Raw genomic sequence first — 27,508 nt, 5'->3', positions numbered from 1 at the left:
AGTTTAAAGGCAAAGTGTAAAAAATTAACTAAAAATTTTAAGTGCCCGCCTATGCAAAAGTGAACGCATATGTATGTTGTGCCCGCATATGTAAATAGCATTGACTACACGTGAGTTATTGCTGCAAACGTTAGAGCGAAGGCAATAATTCTGGCCCAAGACCTCCAACTCTAAACAGGTAACCTGTAAAAAAAAAGAATTAAAGTGTTGCCTATGAAAATTAAAGCGGAGCTCCACCCTAAAGTGGAATTTCCACTCATCGGAAACCTCCCCCCCCCCTCCAGTGTCACATTTGACACCTTTTGGGGGGGGGGGGGGGTGCAGATACCTGTCAAAGACAGCTATTTGCACCCACTTCCCTGGAGTCCTCACTGCGGTAAGTGCGTCACTTCCCGCCCGTTGTGTTCTGGGAAGAATTTGGCTCCAAAAACACAACGGGTGCCAGTGAGGACGGCGCTGCGCGACTCATGCATGCACCGTAGGGAATGGGCCAGTGAAGCAGGAGCGCTTCACTTCACGGTTCCCTCACCGAGGATGGCGGTAGGGACAGCAGAGACGAGCGATTGCTTGTTCTCTGCTGCCGACGACGCTGGACTCCAGGACAGGTAAGTGTCCTAATATTAAAAGTCAGCAGCTGCAGTATTTGTAGCTGCTGGCTTTTAATTTTTTTTTTTCGCGGAGATCCGCTTTAAGTACCGACGTTTGGCGTCATTGCACGTGTCCGCGATTTTTAAGTGTGACACGTTGGGTATCCGTTTATTTGCCGTAAATTCATCTTTCACATTATAAAAAATAAATAAAAATAAATGCATTTGAAAAATTGCTGTGCAAGTACCATGTGAAATAAAAAGTTGCAATGACCATTATTATTATTATTAGAGTCTCTGCTAAAAACATATATAATGTTTGAGGGTTCGGAGTAATTTTCTAGCAACATTATGATTTTTACATGCAAGATGAATGCCGGAATTGGCTTGGGCTGGGAGTAGTTATTAAAGCGGATGTGCCACTAAAAAAAAAAATATTAAAAGCCAGCAGCTACAAATACTGCAGCTGCTGACTTTTAATATTAGGACACTTACCTGTCCTGGAGTCCAGCGCCGTTCGCAGCAGAGCTCGTCTCTCTGCTGCTCCCCCCGCCATCCTCAGTGAGGGAACCAGGAAGTGAAGCGCTCTGGCTTCACTACCCGGTTCCCTACGGCGCATGCGCGAGTTGCGCTGCGCCACTGATTGGCTCCCGCTGTGCTCTGGGAGCTGAGTGTTCCCAGAGCACAACGGGAGGCGACGTCATGCCCGGAGAAAACCCGAAGCTGTGCGGCCGGAAGTGGGTGCAAATACCTGTCTTTAGACAGGTATCTGCACACCCTCCCCCCTGAAAGGTGTCAAATGTGACACCGGAGGGGGGGAGGGTTCCGATCAGCGTGAGTTCCACTTTAGGGTGGAGCTCCGCTTTAAAACAGACACTCATCTATACCAGGGTCCAGCACAGGCTCCGGTGCCAACATATTAACTGAGCAGCCGGTTTTGACTGCTTAAGGCTTCACAGCCAGTTGGTCCCACTGCTTTTTGGGAAGGCTGCGGCGGATGAGGGGGGAGGCAATCCGACTTGAAGTAGGTACCTGTCAAAACCATGGAACGGAACTTCCTTTTTGGGTGAAACTCCACTTTAAGCCACAGCCGTGGTATTATCTGACAACACCCCAATTGTGGGGGTCCAGTATTGCAGACCCATTTTTATTGTTCTGAGCTCCATATTCCCTGGACTGTGAGGGACCAACACTCCTCCCCAGCTTAAAAGACTGGCATCTGTTATCATTTTCTAGTGATAAGGAAACGCTTCTCTACTATTAAAAGGAGTTGTAAAGGTTTGTTTTTTATTTTCTAAATTGGTTCCTTTAAGCTAGTGCAGTGTTGGTTCTCTTACCTTTTCCTTCGATTTCCCTTCTAAATTTATTTTTGTCCGAATTTCTCACTTCCTGTTTCACCTCAGTAAGCTTGCCCCCAGCATCCAAGTCGTTCTGGCTGGGGGTTAGTCAGCCAGAACAGCTTACTGAGGAGGAACAGAAAGGGAGAAATTCAGACAAAAAAAAAACATTTAGAAGGAAAATCGAAGGAAAAGGTAAGTGAACCAACAATGCATTAGCTTAAAGAAACCCATTTAGAAAAACAAAAAAAAACAAAAAAAACGAACCTTTACAACCCCTTTAAGGCTGGGCGGAGATCCAACAAGTTATGGAATACCTTGCTTGGCTGTAAAGGGGCATATGTAGGTTGTGAGGAAGAGAATGATTGTTCCCGGTCGACTACATGTGTTGGAAAGGTCTACAATAAAATTGGGGAAACCGTACAGCCTTGAATGGTGCGACCATGAAGCTTAGAACTCTCATTGGGATGCTCATTGTGGGATGAATTTGTAATCTTAAATATCAAGCGTGATCTTGCAAAAAAAAAAAAAGGGAGAAGACCTTTGCTTGGAATGTGTCCAGGGCTAGACCCATGTATTCAAGGCAAAGAAAAAGCTGGATAGCAAATTGTTAGAAATGGATCCCCAACTGAAAGCCTGGAGCACCTGAACTGTCCTGCGGCAGTTTGATTATAATCTCAGTTGGTTTTCTGGAACAGTCTGCAGCCTAACATGCAGCGAACCAGCATTTCAGCAGCAGACTGCTACAAACACGGTCATAGACCAGCATCTGAGAGTTACAATGTAGCAAGGAGTCGTCCCAGCATCATGAGTGCACTGTTGATACACTTCACAGTGTTGATGCATCCTAGCACTGAGATATATTAGCTAGATCTTTAGAAACTCAGCCAATTGATGTCAAGTCTGTTACCATTTTATTATGACTGTGCAAGTTTGCAGCTGGAGCAGAGTCTGAAGCCCAATATACAGTGAGGGGAAAAAAGTATTTAATCCCCTGTTAATTTTGAATGTTTGCCCACTGATAAAGAAATTATCATTCTAATCATTTTAATGGCAGGTTTATTTTACAGTGAGAGCCAGAATAACAAAAATATCCAGAAAAACGACTTGCCGACCAGCTGCCATCGTTGTACAGCGGCAGGTTGGTTCCCCTGCGTGAACCGCCGTAGCTGTACGGCTGCTGCTTTCAGGGCAATATTGGGTCAATGGTCCCGAAAAAAAATTGTGGAGGACAGATCTGACAATGTCGCAATCCTACTATAAAAAAAAAAAAAAAATTCTGACCGCCATTACTAGTAAACAATTTAAAAATTAAAAGGTCATAAATATATTCCCTATTTTGTAGACGTTACACAACTGTTGCGCAAAATATACACTTATTGCAATTTTTTTACCAAAAATATGTAAATACATTTTGGCCTAAACCAATCAAGAAACAATTTTATGGGGGGATATTTATTGCAAAAAGTAAAAAATACACAGATGATCCAATACCACCAAAAGAAAGCTATTGGGGGGGGGGGGCGGGCGGACAATTTTGTTTGGGTAAAGAATTGTACTTGCGCCCATTTGTCAGTTAAAGCAACGCAGTGCCACAAAAAATGGCCAGGTCATTAAGGGGGGAAATCTTTTGGTCCTTAAGTGGTTAATGGGTGAAATAAGTCTTTGGCCCCTTTGCAAAACATGACTTGGTACTTGATAGCAAAACCCTTGTTGGCAATCAGAGGTCAGTCATTTCTTGTACTTAACCACCAGGTTTGCACACATCTCAGGAGGGATTTTGTCCCACGCCTCTCTGCAAATCTTCTCCAAGTCGTTAATGCTTTGAGGCAGACGTTTGGTAACTCAAACCTTCAGCTCCCTCCACATATTTTCTATGGGATTAGGGTCTGGAGACTGGCTAGGCCACGCCCAGACCTTAATGTGCTTCTTCTTGAGCCACTCCTTTGTTGCCTTGCCGTGTGTTTTGGGTCATTGTCATGCTGGAATACCCATCCATGACCAATTTTCGAAGCCCTGGTTGAGGGAAGGAGGTTCTCACCCAAGATTTGATGATACATGGCCCCGTCCATTGTCCCTTCGATGCAGTGAAATTGTCCTGTCCCCTTAGCAGAAAAACACCCCCAAAGCATGAGGTTTCCACCTACATGTTTAACTGTGGGGATGGTGTTCTTGGAAGTCATAGGCAGCATTTCTCCTCCTCCACACATGGCGAGTTTAAAGAGTTTATTTTGGTCTCATCTGATCACATGTTCACGCTGTTTTCCTCTGAATCATTCAGATGTTCATTAGCAAACTTCAGACGGGCCTGTGCATGTGCTTTCTTGAGCATGGGCGTGGCAGGATTTCAGTCCTTCACAGCATAATGTGTTACCAATTGTTCTCTAGAAGACCATGGTCCCAGCTGCGTTGAGATCACTGACAAGATTCAACCGTGTAGCTCTGGGTTGATTGCTCACCGTTTTCATGATCACAAACTCCACGAGGTGAGATCTCGCATTAACCCCCAGACCGAGGGAAATTTTGTTATTTTGTGTTTCTTCCGTTTGCGAATAATCACACCAACTGTTGTCACCCTCTCACCAAGCTGCTTGGTGATGGTCTTTTAGCCCATTCTAGCCTTGTGTAGGTCTACAATCTTGTCGCTGACATTCTTTGACAGCTCTTTGGTCTTGGCCATGGTGGACAGATTACAATCCGAATGATTGCTTCTGGGGACAGATGTCATTTATAAAAGGCAACAAGCTGAGATTAGGAGCATCCCCTTAACCACTTAAGGACCGCCTCCTGCACATATACATCGGCAGAATGGCACGGCTGGGCACATGTACGTACAGGTACGTCCTGTACTAGTACCCAGCCGTGGGTCGCAGGCCCCCCCCCCCCCCCCGTTCGAAGCTGCGGGTCCCGGAGCTTTAGAACGGGGAGAGCCGTGTGTAAACACGGCTTCCCCGTTCTTCACTGTGGTGGCTGCATCGATCGTGTGATCCCTTTTATAGGGAGACACGATCGATGTCAGACCTACAGCCACACCCCCCTACAGTTGTAAACACACACTAGGTTAAAACGAAACTCCTTCAGCGCCCCCTGTGGTTAACTCCCAAACTGCAACTGTCATTTTCACAATAAACAATGCAATTTAAATGCATTTTTTGCTGTGAAAATGACAATGGTCCCAAAAATGTGTCAACATTGTCCAAAGTGTCCGCCATAATGTCGCAGTCACGAAAAAAAAAATTGCTGATCGCTGCCATAAGTAGTAAAAAAAAAAATTATAAAAATGCAATAAAACTATCCCCTATTTTGTAAACGCTATAAATTTTGCGCAAACCAACCGATAAACGCTTATTGCAATTTTTTTTTATACCAAAAATAGGTAGAAGAATACGTATCGGCCTAAACTGAGGGGAAAAAAATGTTTTTTTATATAATTTTTGGGGGATATTTATTATAGCAAAAAGTCAAAAATATTGCATATTTTTCAAAATTGTCGCTTTATTTTTGTTTATAGCGCAAAAAATAAAAACCGCAGAGGTGATCAAATACCACCAAAAGAAAGCTCTATTTGTGGGAAAAAAAGGACGCCAATTTTGTTTGGGAGCCACGTCGCACGACCGCGCAATTGTCTGTTAAAGCGACAGTTCCGAATCGCAAAAAGGGGCAAGGTCATTTAGCAGCATTTTGGTCCGGGTCTTAAAGCGGAGTTCCGGCCACAATTTCACTTTTTAAATATAAATACCCCTGTAATACACAAGCTTAATGTATTCTAGTAAAGTTAGTCTGTAAACTAAGGTCTGTTTTGTTAGGTTGTTACAGCATTTAGACACTTTATCAAATAGAAATTTTGACTGGGGCCATCTTAAGTGTGGGCATCATGAAGCCAGACTGTATGACTTCCTGGATTTCAGCCTTGCAGAATTCGCACATGCTCAGTGCTGCACAAGCAGTGTAATAGGTTTCAGATCAGGTTTCAGCATCTGTACTGTCCAAGTCACATGATTCTTCGAGACTGGGGAGTGCACAGACTCCTGGAAAGTTACACCCACTACATTCCCAGGAGTCTGTGTGGTGAAGCTTAAGCACCTAGGTGCAGGAAGAGGGAAGATTAACTATTCTGCCTAGCAACACTTTGAAGGCATCTAAAAAAATAAAAAAATTCTTTAAGGACTAATGACATTTTTTTTAAAACTACTGATGTAATGTTAGATTTATGGGTGGAACTACACTTTAAGTGGTTAAAGAGTGTGCTCCAAATCTCAGTTTGTTACCTGTATAGAAGACCCCTGGGATCCAGAATTCTTGCCGATTGATATGGGATCAAATACTTATTTAACTCATTAAAATGCAAATCGATAACTTTTTTGAAATGCATTCTTCTGGATATTTTTGTTGTAATTCTATCACTGTTAAAATAAACCGAACATTAAACTTAGACCAATCACTGCTTTGTCAGTGGGCAAATGTATAAAATCAGCAGGGGATCAAATACTTTTGCCCCTCATTGTATAGTGGAGTTTCAGGTTAGAAGCACAGACTGCTACATACATTGTGTTTTATGAATCCCATTGGGGCTGTAGTGGATATGATGAAAATGGTTAAAGTAAGATGATAAAATACCCATTTCAATGTGCAAACACGTGCTTTATATCCTATATGTTATTGATTGCCATTATATACACATAATCCTTGCTTCCTTGCGCAAACATAGCTATCAGATTACTTTAATATTCAGCAAAAAGAAAACGTGCATTCTTCAAACAAACTGAAGAAATTGTGCCTCCTCTGAGACTGACCACAAGAAAGACACATTATCAGCGTCTCGATCGGAAGGAAGTTATAACTATGTATAGGCTATGTATAGGCTGACATGGTTGCGATTGACCGATTGCTACCCCGACGCTGCCCCCCCCCCCCCTCTATGGACATGAAACAGTTAAAGCTTACAGATCGGCACAATGTTGTATTTTGCATATGCCTTGCCTGACAGAAGTGCTATTATATAAACCAAGAAACAGGAAATAATAAAAGAAAAGTGTCAGTGAATTGCTTTGGTGTGCATACTTCACTTCATATCAAATTTACGTCAGGTAGACCAAGAAAGATTGCAACCACAATCACTAGGAGAATTGTTTGGGATACAAAGACTCACAGGTAACCTCAGTAGAGAGATACAGGATGCTCTGGAAAAAAGATGGTGTGGATGTTTCAAGCAGCACAATACAAATACTGCATACAAGATACTGCAAATTAACTGCATATGGTCGAGCTGCCAGAAAGAAGCCTTTACTGTGCTAATGCAACAAAAAACCCCAGTTAAATTATGCCCAACACCACCTTGACACACCTCACAGCTTCTGGCACACAAATCTGGAGGGAGGAGACCAAAATAGTGCCTTTTGTTGTGACCATAAAGCTCTATGTTTGGAGAGGGGTCAACAAGATCTTCAGCTAAAAGAATACCATTCCTCACTATGAAGCATTCTGTCATGACCTCCAGTTGATAAAGAATCCCATAAAAAATATATGTTTTGCCTGCTCACTAAATGTTTTCTTTAACCCCTTCTTGCCTAAGGGCAAAACAAATCTTAATGCCCAAGCACAATTTTGCAACTTTGACATGTTTTAGTAGAACCGTAACTGCTTTATGCATCTAGGTGGATTATACCTCGTTTTTCTTTTCATGAAAAATTGGGCTACCCTTTGGTGGTAAATGGTAATGGCTATATCATCAAAGGAAAACTGGCACAAAATAGTTTAGCTGTATATTTCTTGCTACCATAACCTACCACCCATGTGGCTGAATTTTAAAAACAAAGGCGCCATTCGTTTGTGCCGCATTTGTGCTGGTTTGTGCCGCGAAAATAAACGTTTCTGCTGCTTTGGTTGCAGAGATATTGTGCGTTATAGTTGCTGAAACCCTGTGTCCAGAGGATCTCACTCCACAGGTAGCAACTTGAATCCTCTGCGGATGCTGGACGAAATAGCGGATGCTGGACGAGATGGCGGACGTGGACAGGCCGCTTTTCCAGCTCAGGGCGGAGGCGGCGTCCAGATGAGCGAAATGGCTGCAGGATCATCTCTCATCTGTCCTGTGAGATCGAGCCTCTGGGTCAGGTAGGCAGGAGTCTGTAAGAGCTTGGAGGTCTCAGCCCCTGGAGCGCTTCTTCCCGGACTCCTGCCCCAGAGCTTGTGTAACATCGGGAGTCCCGCACGGCCCCTTCAGGACCACCCGCAAAGCGATCGGGTGCACCAACGGGTGGCACAACTGGAAGGAATCCCCTTTATCAGCGGGCGGGGCGTCATGGACGCCCTAAATCGATGGAGTCAGGACCTATGGCTGGTGGGATCCTTCCTAGGCAGCCTGGTAAGTCTACTACTTCTAACACGTCTGTTTTTCTGCCGTTGATAATGTGAGTCTAGGGGGGAGGGGCCCTGTCCCGCACAGAGTTGGCGGCTCCGCAGGCCGATTTGCCTAAGCTTTCTGCCCCTTCTAGTGCGTGCCGTGGTCACGCCATATAAGTCAGATGAGGGGTTCCTTTTGGGTTTGAGGGAGCTGGTCTAGCCATTTGAACCAGGAACGAGTGCCTAAGCCATTCCGTCATTGGCGTGGAACCCGCCGGTGAGCGAGTCAGTGGCGACAAGGCTGGCTTCCATGTCCAGGGTTGATCCCCCTGCGGCAGTGGCAATGGCGGTGCCGGCCAGTCTGCAGCGGGGCACAAGTTGGCATCGAGGGACAAGGCTGACTCATCGGGGAGGCAGTTACCAAACCGGATTCAGTCAGATTGGCCGACTGCGAAATGTGAGGTTTACATTTGTTTTGAGGGGCCTCTGGGTGCGCACCTAAAGATGCAAAATTATTTGGAAGGATGAGTATGTGGACATAATCTCTCTGCTACCCCTGGAAAAATGTAATCTGGATATGGTCAAGTCAGAGGAGAGCAAAAAGAACGATTAAGAAAAAAACAGCGGTACAGGCTTATCCCACGGACTTTAAGACCCCTTTCACACTGGGGCGGTTTGCAGGCTCTATTGTGCTAAAAATAGCGCCTGCAAACGACCCTAAACCGCAGCTGCTGTTTCTCCAGTGTGAAAGCCCGAGCAGGACCGCTCCAAAAGTCCCTCTAGCCACATCTTTGGAGCGGTGTGTATACCGCTGCTGCCCATAGAAATCAATGGGACAGCGTGGCTATACCGCCGGCAATGCACCCCCTGCAGAGGTATTAACCCTTTTTCGTCCGCTAACGGGGGGTAAAACCGCACCGCTAGTGGCCGAATACCGCCACAATTCCTATGGTAAAGCGCCACTAAAAAATAGCGGCGCCACCGCACCTCCCGCCCCCCGTATGAAAGGGACCCAATTGGCTGCAGACTTTTGCCATTATGGCAATTGAAGTTGGAGTGAAGAATCCAGAACACTGTTCAGCGCTCTTCTGTTATCTTGATGCCATCGGTGAGGCCTACATGGTCTACGGGGGATCCACATGGTTGAGGTACGATGAGCAGTTCCAGCAGCAGAGATCTATCTGCCTGTCCTCGCAGTGGGACCACAAGAACATTAGTTTGTAGATGAGACTTATGACCTCGGCGCAGGGCCCCCAAATCATTTTTTTCCGGGGGCGTTCTTAGTTTCCTCGGCATTGTGTTGGACTCCTGCGCCATGGAGTGTCGTTAGCCGGAAGACAAGCTGGTGGCCCTCAAGGCTGAGATTCGTGGGATCCTGGGATTGCGCAAGGTTTAACATCGGAAACTGCAATCGTTGGGTAAGTTAAATTTTGCGCGTCGCATCCTGCCTATGGACAGAGTATTTTGTAGACGGCTGTCGGCAAGTACGGCCCGGGTCAAATCACCCACTCAACTTTACACGGATGCGGCCGGTTCGACTGTTTATGGGGCTTCCTTTCATGGCCGAATTTGTGAAAAGAGGCAAGTTTTCTCCAAAATTTGGTGGTCCTGGAATTGTTTGTGGTGGTGCTGGCCGTGGAGGTGTGGGGAGAGTCTTTCAGGGACCTGAAAGTGCATTTTCAAGGTGACAATCTTGGGGTGGTACAGGTCATCAACTGTGTCACAGGCTCGTCACCATTTGTGGTCCGACTTCTTCAGCACCTAGTGTTACGTTGTCTACAAACGTTTTTCTTTATGCTGTTCATCTCCCGGGAGTTGAGAATGGATTATATGACACATTGTCTCGCTTTCAGTGGGGCAGGTTCTGGGATTTGCGCATCGGCAGTGGAGCAACGTGGGGTCCCTTGTCCCGAATGGCTGTGGAGGATTGTCTTGGGGTCATCTTCGAATGGATCAGACGGTCAGTGATTGACACGACGTGGGCAGCCTATAATAAAGTATGGCAGGAGTTGTTGTCTTTGCTGCAGCAGGCTGAGGTGGAGCAAGAGGGCCCAGAGGTGAGGTTGCCGGTCCTTTGTTTTGTGGAACCTTGAGGAGGTGTCGGTGTCAGTCGTGGAGCGGAAATGGGCAGGAGATTAGCATTGCGCCCTGTTTCATTTGATATTCTGCAAAATATTTTAGCCAAGTTGGTTTCCCTGTATTTCTCAGCCTATGAGGCCTCTGTTTAAAATGGCCTTCTCTCTGTATTATTTTGGGGGTTTTTCGGATTGGAGAACAAGTCAGCCCTTCCAAAAGGTTCAATGGGGGTATGTTGGATTGGGAGGTCACCTGTGGGGAAGACTGCTTTTGCAATGGTCCAAAATGGATTAGGCTGGCAGGGCCAAAAGGGAGTTTAGATTTTTGCTGTGCCAGTTCAAAGGTATTCTCCTCGCACCCATTCCGAATTGAGGTTCAAAGAAGCTGCCAGGTGTGGGTTGGATGACGAAGCAGTAAAGCGTTGTTCAATTGGGGGGGTAGGTCATTTGTGAGTGTTCTGTGTTGGTAAGCTTGTGTTTGTGTGCTTGTTTGGGGTTATTTGTGGTGTTCGGGACCCATCTGTGGTGTGGGTCCCTCTGGTGTATTCCAGGTAACGGTGGTTTAGCTGGAATTGGTTAATGGGTGCACTGCGGTTAGAGGGTTGTCTCCAAGTCAGTGTGTCGGCTGGAGGCCTAGTATAGTAAAAGGTACCGCAGTGCATTCTTGAACATACAATAGTTTGGGGTTCCTGCAAAGACCAATGCGATTACTTGCAGATGAGTTTTTGGTTTAACCACTTCAATACCAGCCCATTGTCATATGACGTCCACAAAGGACACCTACCATCCCGTCATATGACGTCCTGGGCTTTGTGGGGGGGATATCTGAATGATGCCTGCAGCTAGAGGCATCATTCAGATATTCTTCTCTTCTGCCGGCGATTCTGTGCAACATAAGAACGATCATAGTGGCGGTTCCGCCGCTTGATCGTTCTTATAGGCCGGAGGGTGCGATGTCCCCTCCCGCCGCCATCCGGTGCTTCTCCGGGCTCTCCCGTGCCATTTGGGGCCCGGAGAACGAATCGTCCGGCGCTGGCAGGAAGCATAGAGATGACTGGTCACCAGTCATCTCTATGACAGTCGACGGACCCGGGCGCGATGTGATGACATCAAGCCCGGGGTCCCCGTAAGTAAACAAAGCCGCGATTGCGGCTGCTAAGCAACAGTAATCATGAGATCGGTGAATTTTTTTTCACCGATTTCATGCTTTCAGGCCTGGAGGAGAGATGCAGAGTCTTATTGACCCTGCATCTCTCCATAAAGAGTACATGTCACACACATTCCTATTACAAGGGATGCTTACATTCCCTGTAATAGGAATAAAAGTGATAAAAAAATTATAAAAAAAAAAGTGTAAAAAAATAAATATGTAAAAAAAAAAAAGAACGCCCCTGTCCCCGGTAGCTCGCGCGCAGAAGCGAACGCACACGCAAGTCCCGCCGACATATGTTAACGCTGTTTAAACCACATATGTGAGGTATTGCCGCGTGCGTTAGAGTGCCAGCAACAATTCTAGCACTAGATCTCCTCTGTAAATCTAAACTGTTTTTTAAGTACCGAAGTTTGGCGCCATTCCATGAGTGTGCGCAATTTTAAAGTGTGACATGTTAGGTATCTATTTACTTGGTGTAACAATGTTTCATATTTTACAAAAAAATTGGGCTAACTTTACCGTTTTGTTATTTTTTTCCCAAAAAATTATCGCGCAAATACCGTGCAAGATAAAACGTTTCAATGACCGTTGTTTTATTCCCTAGGGTGTCTGCTAAAAAAACATATAATGTTTGGGGGTTCTGCGTAATTTTCTAGCAAAAAAAATGATGCTTTGTACATGTAGGAGAGAAGTGCCAGAATAGGCCTGGTATGGATGCGTGTATAAAAGCCCTGTATGGAAGTGGTTAACAAATGTTTTCTACGGTTTGTGTTCATTTAAGTTTATTTGTTAATAAAGAGGCTGCTGAGGCCAATTTTTTACTCCATTTATGGTGTGGCCTACATTAATGGAATTTAATGATACGGGTGGGATGGAGTATGGGGTTGGTCTGGCAGTTATTGGCCAAGGACATCTGTTCTACAATGGTCATGCCTTTTCCAGATTCAGCAACATGTGGTGCAAAGTGGGCGGGGCTTGCATTAAATTGAATGTTTAATATCTCAGAAACTGAACTGGCACAAACACTCATTTTTGCGGCACAAACTAATGGTATATTTTTATTTAGGTCTTACAAACATGGGGTGCCAACTTCACACAGCTTCATTAGAAGGGGTCCAGTGTTCTCGGTGAGACGCCGGTCCTTCCGTGCGGCACGCTTCCAGCACAGAGGGAAGTGCACAAATATGCAGCCCCCAAAAGGAAAAAAGCCCAGTCCAGTGGCAATGCGCTTTTGTGTTATGTTGGCAACAATGGGTTAATAACCGGTACACACATTACCAATTCCCCAAGGGTATGTAAACTTTTGAGCACTGTGTGAAATAGTGTTGATAAATTTAAGCATTAAACACTGCTACATTAGTAAGATTACCAAGAGTTTAGCGGATTGCCGTTACTCTACCTGTTGTACTATGCCGCTTTTCACATCTGATGAAATGTGTATTTGAGAAGTTCATGATTAAATCATGGCTGTACAAGCATGCCGTTCTTCCCAGAAACATTTTGAGCATGGAATGAATACACAGTAATTTGGAATATTTCGCTGCATGCATCTAATACACTAGGTAGTAGGACTGTTATGCACAACACTATGATCTGCAATTGTTGCAACAGTGTGTGCTTTGATTGATTCCTGCAACACCACTGTATCCACTGAGTTCTAACAATAATAATAATTATTATTATAATAATCTACTTGATGAATTCTCTGCTGGACTTCTTATTTAACCACTTAAGACCCGGACCAAAATGCAGGTAAAGGACCAGGCCCCTTTTTGCGATTCAGCAATGCGTCGCTTTAACTGACAATTGTGCGGTCGTGCGACGTGGCACCCAAAATTGGCGTCCTTTTTTTCCCACAAATAGAGCTTTCTTTTGGTGCTATTTGATCACCTCTACGGTTTTTATTTCTTTGCGCTATAAACAAAAATAGAGCGACAATTATGAAAAAATAAATCAATTTTTTTTTACTTTTTGCCATTATAAATATCCCCCAAAAGTATATAAAAACAACATTTTTTTTCCTCAGTTTAGGCCGATATGTATTCTACCTATTTCTGGTATAAAAAAAATTGCAATAAGCGTTTATCGATTGGTTTGCGCAAAATTTATAACGTTTACAAAAACAGGGGATAGTTTTATTGCATTTTTATAAATTTTTTACTACTAATGGTGGCGATCAGCGTTTTTTTTTCGTGACTGCAACATTATGGCGGACACTTTTGACACATTTGCTATAAAAACAATGCTATAAAAATGCATTGTTTACTGTGAAAATGACAATTGCATTTTGGGAGTTAACCACTAGGGGGCGCTGAAGGGGTTAAGTGTGACCTCATATATGTTTCTAACTGTAGGGGGCGGGGCTGGACGTGTGACGTCATTGATCACCTTTCCCTATATCAGGGAACAGACGATCAATGACAGCGCCACAGTGAAGAACAGGGAAGGTGCGTTTACACACACACACACCTCTCCCCATTCTCCAGCTCCAGGGACCGATCGCGGGACTCCGGCAGCGATCGAGTCCTCGGGTGCTTCGGACCGGGACGCAGGCGCGCGACTGGGCATTTAACAATCACGTACAGGTATGTGATTGCGGGTAGCCGTGCCATTCTGCCGACGTATATCGGCTTTAGGCAGTCCTTAAGTGGTTAATCCCCCTCATTGCTTAAAAGATTTGAGGTTATAGATTATCTAGGTGTTTACGACACATTTTTTAATTATATGCACTTTAATTTTACTAGATCAGGCATTGTAGTATGCTTCTAAAGGTTAGAGGAGCTTGTGTGAGCACTTCAGAGTTTGACAACCTTATTTTAATAACATTGTGGGAATTGTTAAGCTGGGGTAATCATTGAAGGGTGCATGCTCCATTGCGTAGATTTCATGTTAAATTTTGAATTAGAAGGGGCTGCGGGGAACATTCCGGGCCGGAAAAACTTGATTACAGCTAGCGGCTATAGCCGCCAGCAGTAATTGCATCTAAAGCAAATCCAAAGGCTGGTCGTACCAACCCATCATCGCGTGGGGCACATGCGAGGTGTTAGCCTGGGAGGACGTTGTATGACTTCCACAACAAAGATAGCTCCCGGACAGCCATTATTTTATTATAGGCCGGACGGGAAACAGGTAAATATCAAATGCTTCCATTTCTCTACCAGTTTGCATGTGTTTGTTACTGTAAAGAGCAGTTTTCACATATTGCACAATTTCCCTATACAAATAAAACTATTTAGTAAAGCAGCATAGCTTTCAGTTAGCCAAAAGCAGATTCAATAGTTTAAAATTTGTGGTGGGAATAAAACAAAAAATTGCCAAACTTACCCTACGTGTAAATGTTTTACCACACTTGGAACAAACAAACGCAGCAGGAACAAAGCTGGGGTCATGATATCTTTTGAAGTGCATGTCCAGGAGCTGTTTCTGGCGGAAGGTTTTATCGCAATGACTACAAGCATAAGGTTTCTCTCCAGTGTGTGTTCGTTTATGCATGATCATATGACGCTCCTGCAGGATTTAAACAAATGTAATAAAAAACAAACATTCCAATAAAAAGCGAGAAAATGTTTTGGAATTCCATTATTTAACACTTGCTAAAATTGTAGACTTGGTTGGTAATCTGTATCCCAGGGCAAAATAAAAACATGCAATACATGCACATTTCCCCCATGTTTCATTCCATTAAAGTGGCTCTACAGATTGAGATCTTTACCATAGGGTTTGAATTCAAACTTTTCACTACTGCAAGCAGCCTCTCCTTTTACCCTTGCTACTCTTTGATCGTGGCATTCTATAAAATATTTGTGTTGTGTCCTTGTACCAGGACACCTTGATCCCCGCTTTTTATTAACCTGGCCTTTCCTAATGGACCCTTTCACATGGTCAGATTGGCCGATGGTTCAGGCAATACGGTCTTCTCATTTCCCCCCTCTACTGTGGCTGAGGCTGCCATTGATGGCTTACTCATCGCCATTGGAAGACCCCTTGTAAACAGTTGCGTTCCTCCAACTCCATCCATAGTCTGTCAACCACATTCATACAGTTATGCTCCCCCTCGGAACCCCCCCCCAACATGTGCCATTTTCAGAGTATAAACGTTATTACCTTCTGTCCATAGCTCCTTGCCCATGTACACTACGTTATGGGCTTGGGATCTTGGCTGTGAGATCACCCACGAGAATTGGTTCACACCGTTCTTGTTTAAGTTACCTATTTCCTGCTAAGTTTAGAAAAAGAACAGATAGTTTCTAGATTGGTATCGAGATCAGAGTAATGTTTGCAACCAGCACAACGTGAGGCGCATTGTCTTGGATGCCTGCGCGCACATTTCAGCGGAAAAATACACACGTTGCTCAGCATATGAACAATTGCATACGTCACTACAGTAGGTGTTTGTGATATTGTGCTTTTAGCACGACAGCGTCGCGCTGATACTCGGCGACATGGTGCCGAGATCTCGCACTCACTGGAATAGTGACAGCACATCCCAGCAAGCGCGTCATAGAAGCGACGGGAGATCCGACTTGGATTCCCGCCAATTCTACACGTGTGCGGCGTTTGTTATGAATCCTGAGGGGGAAGTCCCCGCCGGATTTTAAATAAAAATCCGGCATGGGTCCCCCCCTCAGGAGCATACCGGGCCCTTAGGTCTGTTATGGGTTGTAAGGAGAGCCCCCCCTACGCCGAAAAAAACGGCGTAGGGGGTCCCCCTACAGTCCATACCAGACCCGTATCCAAAGCACGCTACCCGGCCAGCCAGGAAGGGAGTGGGGACGAGCGAGCGCCCCCCCCCCTCCTGAGCCGTACCAGGCTGCATGCCCTCAACATGGGGGGGTTGGGTGCTCTGGGGCAGGGGGGCGCACTGCGGCCCCCCCCACCTCAGAGCACCCTGTCCCCATGTTGATGAGGACAGGGCCCCTTCCCGACAACCCTGGCCGTTGGTTGTCGGGGTATGCGGGCGGGAGGCTTATCGGAATCTGGGAGCCCCCTTTAATAAGGGGGCCCCCAGATACCGGCCCCCCACCCTAAGTGAATGAGTATGGGGTACATCCTACCCCTACCCATTCACCTGCAAGAAAAGTGGTAAAAACACAAATAAACCACACAGTGTATTAAAATATTTTATTTTTCTGCTCCGGAGGCCGCCCCCTGTCTTCTTTATTAGCTCTTTTACCAGGGGGAGCTTCTTCTTTGACGTCTTCGGGTGGGTGGGGGCCGCCGTCTGGTTCTCTTCCACCGCCGGGGGGGGGTGGCTTTTAAAAAAGCCCCCACCCCCCCGGCGGGTTTCCTCCGGCGTCTTCGGCGGGGCTCTTCTTCTTCCGCTATCCCGACGGGTCTTCTCCGCTATCCGGGGGGTCTTCTCAACTCTCCGGGGTTCTCCTTCTGTCTTCGCCGCTCTCCGTTGTTGACTCGGCGCACCCCGGTTCTTCGTCTCGCTGTCCGGTGTCTTCTTCCGTGCTGTACGTCTTCTCCTTCCGTGCTGTGATGAGTTCTTCTTCCGTGCTGTGACGTCATGTTCTTCACTTCTCTCCTTCTCCCGATGTTGACACGTCGCCTTTCCTCTCTGCAATGACGGGTGCATCGGACCTATATAGGCCTCACAATCCCATCATACTCTGTACCTACCCATGTGATACCTACCACGTGGGTAGGTATCACATGGGTAGGTACAGAGCATGATGGGATTGTGAGGCCTATATAGGTCCGATGCACCCGCGCACCCGTCATTGCAGAGAGGAAAGGCGACGTGTCAACATCGGGAGAAGGAGAGAAGTGAAGAACATGACGTCACAGCACGGAAGAAGAACTCATCACAGCACGGAAGGAGAAGACGTACAGCACGGAAGAAGACACCGGACAGCGAGACGAAGAACCGGGGTGCGCCGAGTCAACAACGGAGAGCGGCGAAGACAGAAGGAGAACCCCGGAGAGTTGAGAAGACCCCCCGGATAGCGGAGAAGACCCGTCGGGATAGCGGAAGAAGAAGAGCCCCGCCGGAGGAAACCCGCCGGGGGGGTGGGGGCTTTTTTAAAAGCCACCCCCCCCGGCGGTGGAAGAGAACCAGACGGCGGCCCCCACCCACCCGAAGACGTCAAAGAAGAAGCTCCCCCTGGTAAAAGAGCTAATAAAGAAGACAGGGGGCGGCCTCCGGAGCAGAAAAATAAAATATTTTAATACACTGTGTGGTTTATTTGTGTTTTTACCACTTTTCTTGCAGGTGAATGGGTAGGGGTACGATGTACCCCATACTCATTCACTTAGGGTGGGGGGCCGGTATCTGGGGGCCCCCTTATTAAAGGGGGCTCCCAGATTCCGATAAGCCTCCCGCCCGCATACCCCGACAACCAACGGCCAGGGTTGTCGGGAAGGGGCCCTGTCCTCATCAACATGGGGACAGGGTGCTCTGAGGTGGGGGGGGCCGCAGTGCGCCCCCCTGCCCCAGAGCACCCAACCCCCCCATGTTGAGGGCATGCAGCCTGGTACGGCTCAGGAGGGGGGGGGGGGGCGCTCGCTCGTCCCCACTCCCATTCCTGACCGGCCGGGTAGCGTGCTTTGGATACGGGTCTGGTATGGATTGTAGGGGGACCCCCTACGTCGATTTTTCGGCGTAGGGGGGGGCTCTCCTTACAACCCATAACAGACCTAAGGGCCCGGTATGCTCCTGAGGGGGGGACCCATGCCGGATTTTTATTTAAAATCCGGCGGGGACTTCCCCCTCAGGATTCATAACAAACGATGCACACGTGTAGAATTGGCGGGAATCCAAGTCGGATCTCCCGTCGCTTCTATGACGGCTCTGTCTCCATCGCGGCAAGCCAGCTCGGCGCTGGCTCCCGCGATGGGGCTCGTAGGTGCTCAATCTCGCCGAGAAAGAGAGCGAGATTGACACAAAATCGGGTTCACCTACTGTACCTGATATCCATTTGAATGTATACAAGTGTCTGATTGGTCCTTTTTGAAGGTATACCGGTGTTGGATTGGCTGATTGTGAAGCCACCACCTCTGTTATCCCTGTTCAGCGATATATAAAAAAAAATAAAAAAAAATATAGGATGTTTGTACTCACCGTAAAATCCTTTTCTCCGTAGTCCATGGACAGACAGCAGATTATCTTGACAATAGGGTATTTACCTTCCATCAGGAGAGGACTACATTGTTAACATTTGTTAATACAACCTTAAAGCGGAGGTCCACCTGTTTTTTTTTTTAAATACTGCAGCTGCGGACTTAAAACACCCGCAATGTCAGCAGACGGGGCTGAGCAAGTGCTCGTTCCTTGGCTGCTTCTGTCGCCATCCTCCGTGAGGTGGCTTCACTGCCCGAATCCCTACTGCGCATGCGCAAGGATCCCTGCTCTCTCCTGGGAACAGCGTTTCCCAGAAGACAGCAAGGGGGTTGTGACGCGACGAGGCTTGACTCCCGAGGGAGTCAGAACCCGGAAGTGGTGCAAATACCTGTCTCAACGGGATCCAAAAAGCGGAGGTTCACTTTTTGTGTGAACCTCCGCTTTAAACTGTACAGTACCACCCAGGAGGCGGTCCCTCTAGGTACAACCCCTCTCCCTGCACACAGCAGCCTCAGTTCGTCAAAAAGCAGTACAAACATAAAAAAGGAGGGGTGGGTGCTGTGTCCGTCCATGAACTACAGAGAAAACATTTTTATGGTGCGTACAAAAATCCTATTTTCTCTTGTGTTCATAGATGGATACAGCAGATTATCTTGACAATGGTGACGTCCCCAATAAGTGTCAGAAAACGAGGGGTGAGAACATCAATCAAAAACAAAACTTCACCCCAAACATAACCAGAGCTCCTCAACAGAGGAGATGCAACACTAAACGGCCGCCTGCAAAACCTTGCGCCCAAAGTAAGCATCCGAAGATGCACTCACATCAACCTTGTATGATTTTGTGAAAGTGTGAATGGACAACCAAGTCGCCGCCTTACACACCTGGGAGACAGAAGCCTGAGGTTGGAAAGTCCAGGAGGCACCCATCAACCGGGTAGAATGTGCCATGACAGGAAATTAAGGCAATCCATCCACGAATGGCATAGGTCTGAATCACGAGCTGTCTAATCCACCGAGAGATGGTGTTCGATGAGACCGCTATACTCTTTTTAGGACCAGCCACCGAAAAACAGTGAGTCCGACTTCCGGAATGAAGCAGTACTAGACAAGTACACCCGCAGAGCTCGGACCACGTCCAAGGAATTTAAAGCAGCCTCTTTAGGATGCGACCGTCAAGGGCACAAGGACAGAAGTACGATGTCCTCATTGAGACAAAAAGCCGAAACGACCTTGGAAATAAACAAAGGCTGCGGGCGTAGCACCGCCTAATACTTGTGGAGGATCAGATAAGGAGCCTTGCAAGACAAGGCCGCCAGTTTAGAAACCCGTCTGACAGACGTAATAGCCACCTTTTGAGAGAGAGTCAATAGAGCAATCTCCCTGTTTTCAAACTGCGGTTTCTGAAGTACCGAGAGGACCAGATTCAAGTCCCACGGAGGCAGAGGTGGACGCACCGGAGGAGCCACATATCGAACGTACTGTACTCACCCAGTGGGTGGGCCACCAAGGACCATTGAAAAAAAGACGGCAAAGGCAGAAATCTGCCTTTTAAAAGGGGGTGTAAAGGAAAAAAAAAAATGTTCATAATAAGCATTCTTCACCTGCAGACATTCCTCTTTTCACTTCCTCATTGTTCGTTTTTGCTCAGAAGTTGCTCTATTTCTTCTCTGTTCACTTCCTGCTTGTCTGATTGTTACTCACCACCGTGAAGGGAGGCTTTACTGCGGTGGTCAGTGATGTTCTCGCCCCCTCCTGGGAAGTACATCTGTGCGGCAGAACGCTCTCTACGTGTTAGAGACTTCAAGGAGGTATGATTTACTGGGCGTGCCGCAATGCATACTGGGAAATTTAGTTCTTGCATGAACAAGCGCCGCGAACCAGGAAGTGAATGACAACAGAAACTAGAATGCCGGATGTGATGTAGATGAAGGAATTTAATAGGTATTTACTTGTTTTTTAACAGAATCATTACACTATTCTGTCTACCTTGCAGACATTAATTTTAGGCAAAACATTTTTTTTCCTTTACAACTCCTTTAAATCGTACTTAAGGCAAGCAACTGGTCCACACTTCGCTGTAGAAAAAGCAGAATAGATCTTCCTGGAGGAAGACTTCCGTGCTCTCAGCATGGTAGCAATAACCTCATCAGAAAGTCCACGGTCCCTCAACACCTGGCTTTCAATAGCCACACCGTTAAAGCCACCGACTGTAAAGCAGGGTGAAGTATGAGACCTTGCGACAGAAAGTCCTCTCGCAGCGGTACTCGCCACGGAACATCCGCCACCAGACGCACTAGGTCGGCGAACCAGGCACGGCGGGGCCAATCTGGAGCAATTAGAATCATCGGGATTCCCTCGGTCTGCACGCTGCGAAGCAGATGAGGAAGAAGCTTCAGTGTGGGGAAACACCCCAAGGGTCTCTCGACCTGACCACAAACCTTAACACCTTTCGTTTGTTTTGCGAAGCCAGAAGGTCCCCATCTGGCGTGCCCCACCAGTTGCAAACGAGTTGAAACACATCCGGGTGTAACGACCATTCTCCTTGGTCCAGCATCTGGCAGCCGAGATAGTCCGCCTGCCAGTTTTCTACGCCCAAAATGTATAAGGCTGATAGAGCTCCGCCCACCGCAGAATGTGAGCGACCTCCGAGGCTGCTGCCGAGCTCCTTGTTCCCCCCGATGGTTGACATATGCTACTGCCGTGGCGTTGTCTGACTGGATCCTGACCGGACGCCCCTGATGTCTCAGACCACGAGGAGAGGCAATGCCACGTTGATCGGTAGGTAGGATTCGTCCGGCGACCCTGAGCCGACTGGACACCCCAAACACCCCCCAGACTGGCATCCGTCGTAATTACCGTCCACTGAAGGGGAAGAAAAGACTTTCGGGCCTGAAGGGCCAGAGATTTCAGTCACCAGACCAGGGAAGCCTTGACCGCCTGGTCCACCTGGATCTGACAACCCAGGGACAACGGAGACTTATCCCATTTGGTCAGTATTTCCTTCTGCAAGGCCCGAGTGTGGAATTGAGCATACGGCACTGCCTCGAAGGATGCCACCATGAGGCCCAGGACTCGCATGCAAAAGCGCAGCGACGACCGCCTGCAGGTCAGCAGCCTCACCGCCGCCTGAAGAGTTTGTAATTTGCCTGAGGGCAGAAAAACCCTTGCCTCTAGGGAATCCAGGACCAGGCACAATCGCCACATCAACCTCTAATTCTGAGCTTGAAGCAGCTCTCAGAAGAAGGTCGTCCAGGTAAGCCACGATATGAATACCTCGCTGTCTCAGCAATGCCAGAACCAGAGCGAGCACCTTGACCACTCTTGGCGCAGAGGCCAGGCCAAAAGGAAGAGCCACAAATTGGTAGCGGTCATCCCCGACCACAAAACGCAGAAACCCCTGATGTCCGACAAATATGTGAACATGCAAGTATGCGTCCTTGATGTCCAAGAACGCCAGGAAACCCCCCCGGATGGAGTGCCACGACTACCAAGCGCACCGATTCCATCCTGAACTTTTACAAAGCAGTTCAGGGCCTTGAGGTCCAGGATTTGGCAGACCCCTTTTTTCTTTGGGACCACAAACCGGTTTGCATAAAACCCTCGAAAACGTTCCAGCGGCGGTACTGGCAAGATCACTCCTTGTGCCAGCAGATCCTGCACAGCCCCAAACAGGGCCACCCAACGAGTCAGAGGGAGCTGAAGGTTTGAGGGGGGGGAAAAAAATCTGTTTGGAGGGTAAGAGGAACTGAACTCTTGTACCCTGAGGAAACAACTTCGCAAACCCACGAGGCGGAAAGTAGGAAAGACCAGCGAGCCGCGAATGTGCGAAAGACCCCCCACCCGCATATCGGGCAGGGGCAAATCTTCATGCGGTCGCAGGCTTGTTGGGCTTGCGAAACCAGGGATGCTTTTGTCCCTCAGGAGCCTTATCGGTCCAGGAGCTCGTACCTGCAGCTCCTGGCAGACGAAAAAATTGCTTATGAGCGGAGCAGGGGCCATGCCTACGGCGTGGCTCCTTACCCTTCCTAGATTGCGGGAGCCGAGTACTTACCGCCCGTGGCATCCTTTATGTCGTCCGGGGAGGCTCCGAAAAGCCTCTGCCCCTTAAAGGGTAAATCAAGCAAGGCTTTCTTGGAAGCATGGTGCGCAGACCAACATTTTAGCCAAATTAGGCGACGCAGTACCACTGCAGAGACCGAGGCACTGGACAGCAAAAAAATAGTATCCAAAGCTGACTCGCACACAAACTTAAGGCCCTGTACTAAATGGTTGGCCAATTCCACACAGGTCTGAAGCCTGGTGTTCTTTTAACTTGTGGTGCAGCATCTTAGCCCACACCGTAAGTGTCTGAGCAATCAAGGCTCCAGCGACAGCCGGACGCACTGCTGACCCCACTACCGTGAACAGGGAGCGGCCTACTGCCTCAGCGCTCCTTCCACCGAAGTGTGGTTACCTTGTTTAATCTGGACACCGGAGGGTCCACAATCGGGGAAGAGGTCAATTTTTTCAGGAAATCTTCCTCAAAAGGATAACGCACCGCTATACACGTAGGGACCTGAAAAGGTCCTCTGCGGGCTTTACCATTCCTTGTACAAAAGTTCATCCAAGTAAGGCACACAAGGAAAAACACCTTTTCAGTGCGGGCAGGCTTACGGAACCCAAAAGGGACCAACACCTCTGTAGATGCACCCGACTTATCCTCCAATTTAAGAGTACCTCGCACCGCGGTGATAAGTGCTTCAACCAGTGCCCTATCACGTGCTGACCCGGACACTGAGTCATCCTCACTGTTCGAAGGTTCGTAGTCCACACCTTCTGAAACATCAGAACCTGGGCCAGGAGCCCTAGGAGGGCCCGAATCCGAGTCAGAAATATCCCTAGAAGATCGTAACAAAGACCTCCAGGACTGCCAACATAGCCTCCACAGAAACCGCAGGGGCACCAGTTGCTAACAGGTATGTCAGGGGAAGAAGCATGTGCTTCGGATGCCATATTGACCCACACGTCTACCCCTCAGGGATGCAACACCAGGCACACAGCCCACCCTCCTAGCTGCTCTATACATCAAAAGGGGTCACCCCAGAGGACTCACCACCCCAGTAGTAAAAGAGCACAGAGCTGTCTGCCCTGTCCTGACAGAAGGAAGCCCTCTGTATGCCGCTGCACGTGTCCCGGGAGTAGCAGAGAAGCCAGCTGTTCGCTCTGCACAGAAGGAACACTGCCACAAGAGGTCCAAAAAAAAGAAAATGGCCGCCGAGCGGCCGCCTTGTAGAAAAGTGCACGGACTACGGGAAAATGGCTGCCGCTGTGAAAACTAATACAAGGCGTGCAGACCACAAGAAAATGGCCACCGAGCGGTCGTCCCATAGAGAAAAAAGGTGTGCAGCTACAGGAAAATGGCCGCCGTAGCGTAGCAAATGCAGGCTATGGGAAAATGGCCGCCGAACAAGAAAACATTAGCAGTGACAGGCAGGGACAGCATGGTGGCAAGCTAAGGAGACAGGCAGCAAACTCTCCAGGACCCCCCCACCGGCACAGTACCTCAGGGCAGTGGTGGACCTAGCAGCGCCGCCCCCACAGAGCGGAGTCCCCCCTGGTGAACCCCCTGTAATGCAGCAGGCCCGCCAGAAGTGTGAGGTGGGAGATGTGGGAGAGAAGAAAGGAAGGGTGTAAGGGACCCCCGATCGACCTCCCAGGGAATGTCCAGCCATCCCGAGGCAGGGGGAGGGTACTTACAAATCCTGCAAAGCTTGTTGGAAGCATCCCAAACAAACCCACCACCCGAGCAGTATGGAGGTAGCTGTCGGTCCGGCACACTGTGACAGACAGTAATTAGCCCGGTCATGTGTGCCCCGGAGCACGTAGATCATTGGCCACCCCTGGAGCAAACAGGGCATGTCGTGGCCGACCCAGCGCATATCTAAAGGCCTGCACATGCTCGCCTACAAGGATCTATAACATCCAGCCTGTCACCCAGGCGGCAGTTGATGGCAGATCTCAGGATCAAAGCAGAGAAAAAAAACTCAAAAAGCATAAAAAAAAAAAACAACAACTCCACGACCAAGGGCCTATATGGAGCCAGGACCAACTCCTATGCTAGGCAGAAAAAAACTGAGGCTGCTGTGTGCAGGAAGAGGGGTTGTACCTATACGGACTGCCTCCTAGGAGATACTGTACAATTTAGGGTTGTATTAACAATTTAACAATGTTTCTGCCTAGTCCTCTCCTGATAGAAGGTAAATACCCTATTGCCAAGATAATTTGCTGTGTCCGTCCATGAACACAAGAGAAAACAGGACTGCCTTAGGTCATGAGGACAATACTGACCTCCCAACGTGATACCAGTCTCTGTTACTTGGTTTTATGCAAGCGTGCTTTCCTAGATTATACAAAAGCTGTAATTGTGCTCATTAGCGCAGCGGAATTATTCCACATGTCAGCTTCTTGCTGGAAATGGAGTCTGACAAATTTAAAGTAGACGTTCGAAACTAAAATCTATTAATCTACTTGCAGGAACAATCTAAAATTAACCCATCTAGCCCTGTAAAGCAAAAATAAAATAAAAAAAGCTATACATATCTTTTCTTAAAGGGGTTGTAAAGGTTTGTTTATTTTGTAAATAGGTTCCTTTAAGCTAGTGCATTGTTGGTTCATTTACCTTTTCCTTCGATTTCCCTTCTAAATATATTTTTTTTGTCTGAATTTCTCACTTGCTGTTTCTCCTCAGTAAGCTTTCCACCATCATCCGAGCGGTGGAAAGGTCAGTCAGAACAGCTTACTGCGGAGGAACAGGAAGTGAGAAATTCAGACAAAGACAACAAAGAAAAAAAACATTTAGAAGGGAAAATCGAAGGAAAATCTAAGTGAACCAACAATGCACTAGCTTAACCTCTTGACCACCGCCCCATGTCAAAAAGACGTCCTCTTTTTAAAGTTGAATATCTCGATAACGGCAGCAGCTGCTGCCACAACCGAGATATTCATCTTTTCAGGGGGTGGTGGTGTACACGATAACGGCGGTCTCCGCGGCAGATTCGCCGCGAGATCGCCGTTATCGGTGGCGGGAGAGGGCCCCCCCCGCCGCTCTCCCGCGCCCTCCGCCGCTTACCGGAGCCGCCGGTAGCGGCGGAGGGGATCGGATGTGTCCGGCAGCTGAGCGGGGACGGGACTGAAGGAGAAATCTCCTTCACCCGTCCTCATAGCTCTGCTGGGCGGAAGTGACGTCAAAACGTCAGTCCCGCCCAGCCTCTTAAAGAAACATTTTTTTTTTGTCATTTGAAAAAATGACATTTTTTTTTTTTTATTTTTTTTTTTGCATTTAAGTCTAATTATGAGATCTGAGGTCTTTTTGACCCCAGATCCTCATATTTAAGAGGACCTGTCATGCTTTTTTCTATTACAAGGGATGTTTACATTCCTTGTAATAGGAATAAAAGTGATCAATTTTTTTTTTTTTTTCAGTGTAAAAAATGATAAAACTAAATAAAAATAAATAAGAAAACCCAAAAAAAAAATGTTAAAGCGCCCCGTCCCGACGAGCTCGCGCGCAGAAGCAAACGCATACGCGAGTAGCGCCCGCATATGAAAACGGTATTCAAACCACACAAGTGAGGTATCTCCGCGATCGTTAGAGTAAGAGCAATAATTCTAGCCCTAGACCTACTCTGCAACTCAAAAAATGCAACCTGTAGAATTTTTTAAACGTCGCCTATCGAGATTTTTAAGGGTAAAAGTTTGACGCCATGCCACGAGCGGGCGCAATTTTAAAGCGTGACATGTTGGGTATCATTTTACTCGGCGTAACATTATCTTTCACAATATATAAAAAAATTGGGCAAAATGTATTGTTGTCTTATTTTTTAATTCAAAAAAGTGATTTTTATCCAAAAAAAAGTGCGCTTGTAAGACCGCTGCGCAAATACGGTGTGACAAAAAGTATTGCAATGACTGCCATTTTATTCCCTAGGATGTCTGCTAAAAAAAATATATAATGTTTGGGGGTTCTGATTATTTTCGAGCAAAAAAATTGTGATTTTCACATGAAGGAGAGAAGTGCCAGAATTAACCCGGTGGGCAAGTGGTTAAAGAAACCCATTTCGAAAATAAAAAACGAACCTTTATGTAACGGTCAGGGGTTAACGCCGTTACGATATTCCATTCCACCAACCCAAGACAGCCTCCGACACCCCCCAATCCAGCAGACAGGACCCATTGGATTTCCCCCCAGAATAACGAGACACAGCGGTGTTCTCTGGTACCAGACAGATAGACTTTAATGGTAAACTCAGGTTTCTTATATACTGTTAGAAAGCATGCCGCAGGAATCAAAGGGACAATGACACACTCCACCCACAACATAACACAATGGGTGCCGAGTCCCCCTCAATCCACATCTTAGACAAACTTTCTTAGACAGACTTTCTGACAGCGCGATAAGCTATTCTCCCCTGCTACACAATACACATTCCTTTAGTGAACATAAGTCAGACGTCTGACCTTTAGAGTGTGTTAACTCAACACACATTAGCATCAATAGAACTTTCACACAATACAGGGTTAGTTAGCATAGAACAATGAAATATCTTAGGAGCCAGGCTTAATTAACACAATAGACAATAGAATGCAATCACAGCAAGCTTTCATCACTACAGCCAGGTAGCTGGGGGTGATTAACATCTCAACAGTCTATGTTCCACATTGACGGAAACACTCTGTTGACCTGTTGTGTTCAGAATGAACAACTTGTAATATTTTAAGATATCCTGCAATACATGAATCACTACTGTCCCATCTCATGTAATCCATGATATCAGTTCTCAGTCATCCTATGCCCCTAGTGGACATAGGATGACCCTAGGCACAAGAGAGTTTGGTGAAGCGGACACAGGAGTACCCCACATCCTTCAAGAGCCTCTGGGTCCCACTGGCCATACCGTTACATCTTAC

At 47.2% G+C, this 27,508-nt stretch overlaps 1 protein-coding gene across 3 annotated transcripts in view; it reads right to left on the bottom strand.

The window, feature by feature from the left end:
- CTCF (CCCTC-binding factor) overlaps positions 1-27,508 on the bottom strand; it is a 260,150-nt gene that overhangs the window by 41,365 nt on the left and 191,277 nt on the right. For all 3 annotated transcript variants that reach the window (XM_040328784.1, XM_040328783.1, XM_040328782.1), the window contains exon 8: positions 14,819-15,001. In XM_040328784.1, coding sequence (XP_040184718.1) covers positions 14,819-15,001 — 183 coding nt within the window. The remainder of the gene's footprint in view (positions 1-14,818; positions 15,002-27,508) is intronic.

The sequence above is a fragment of the Rana temporaria genome, chromosome 11, assembly GCF_905171775.1.
Source record: "Rana temporaria chromosome 11, aRanTem1.1, whole genome shotgun sequence".
Lineage (NCBI taxonomy): Eukaryota > Metazoa > Chordata > Amphibia > Anura > Ranidae > Rana > Rana temporaria.
The sequence above is the reverse complement of the archived record's forward strand: the minus strand, read 5'-3'. Positions and strand labels throughout refer to the sequence as shown.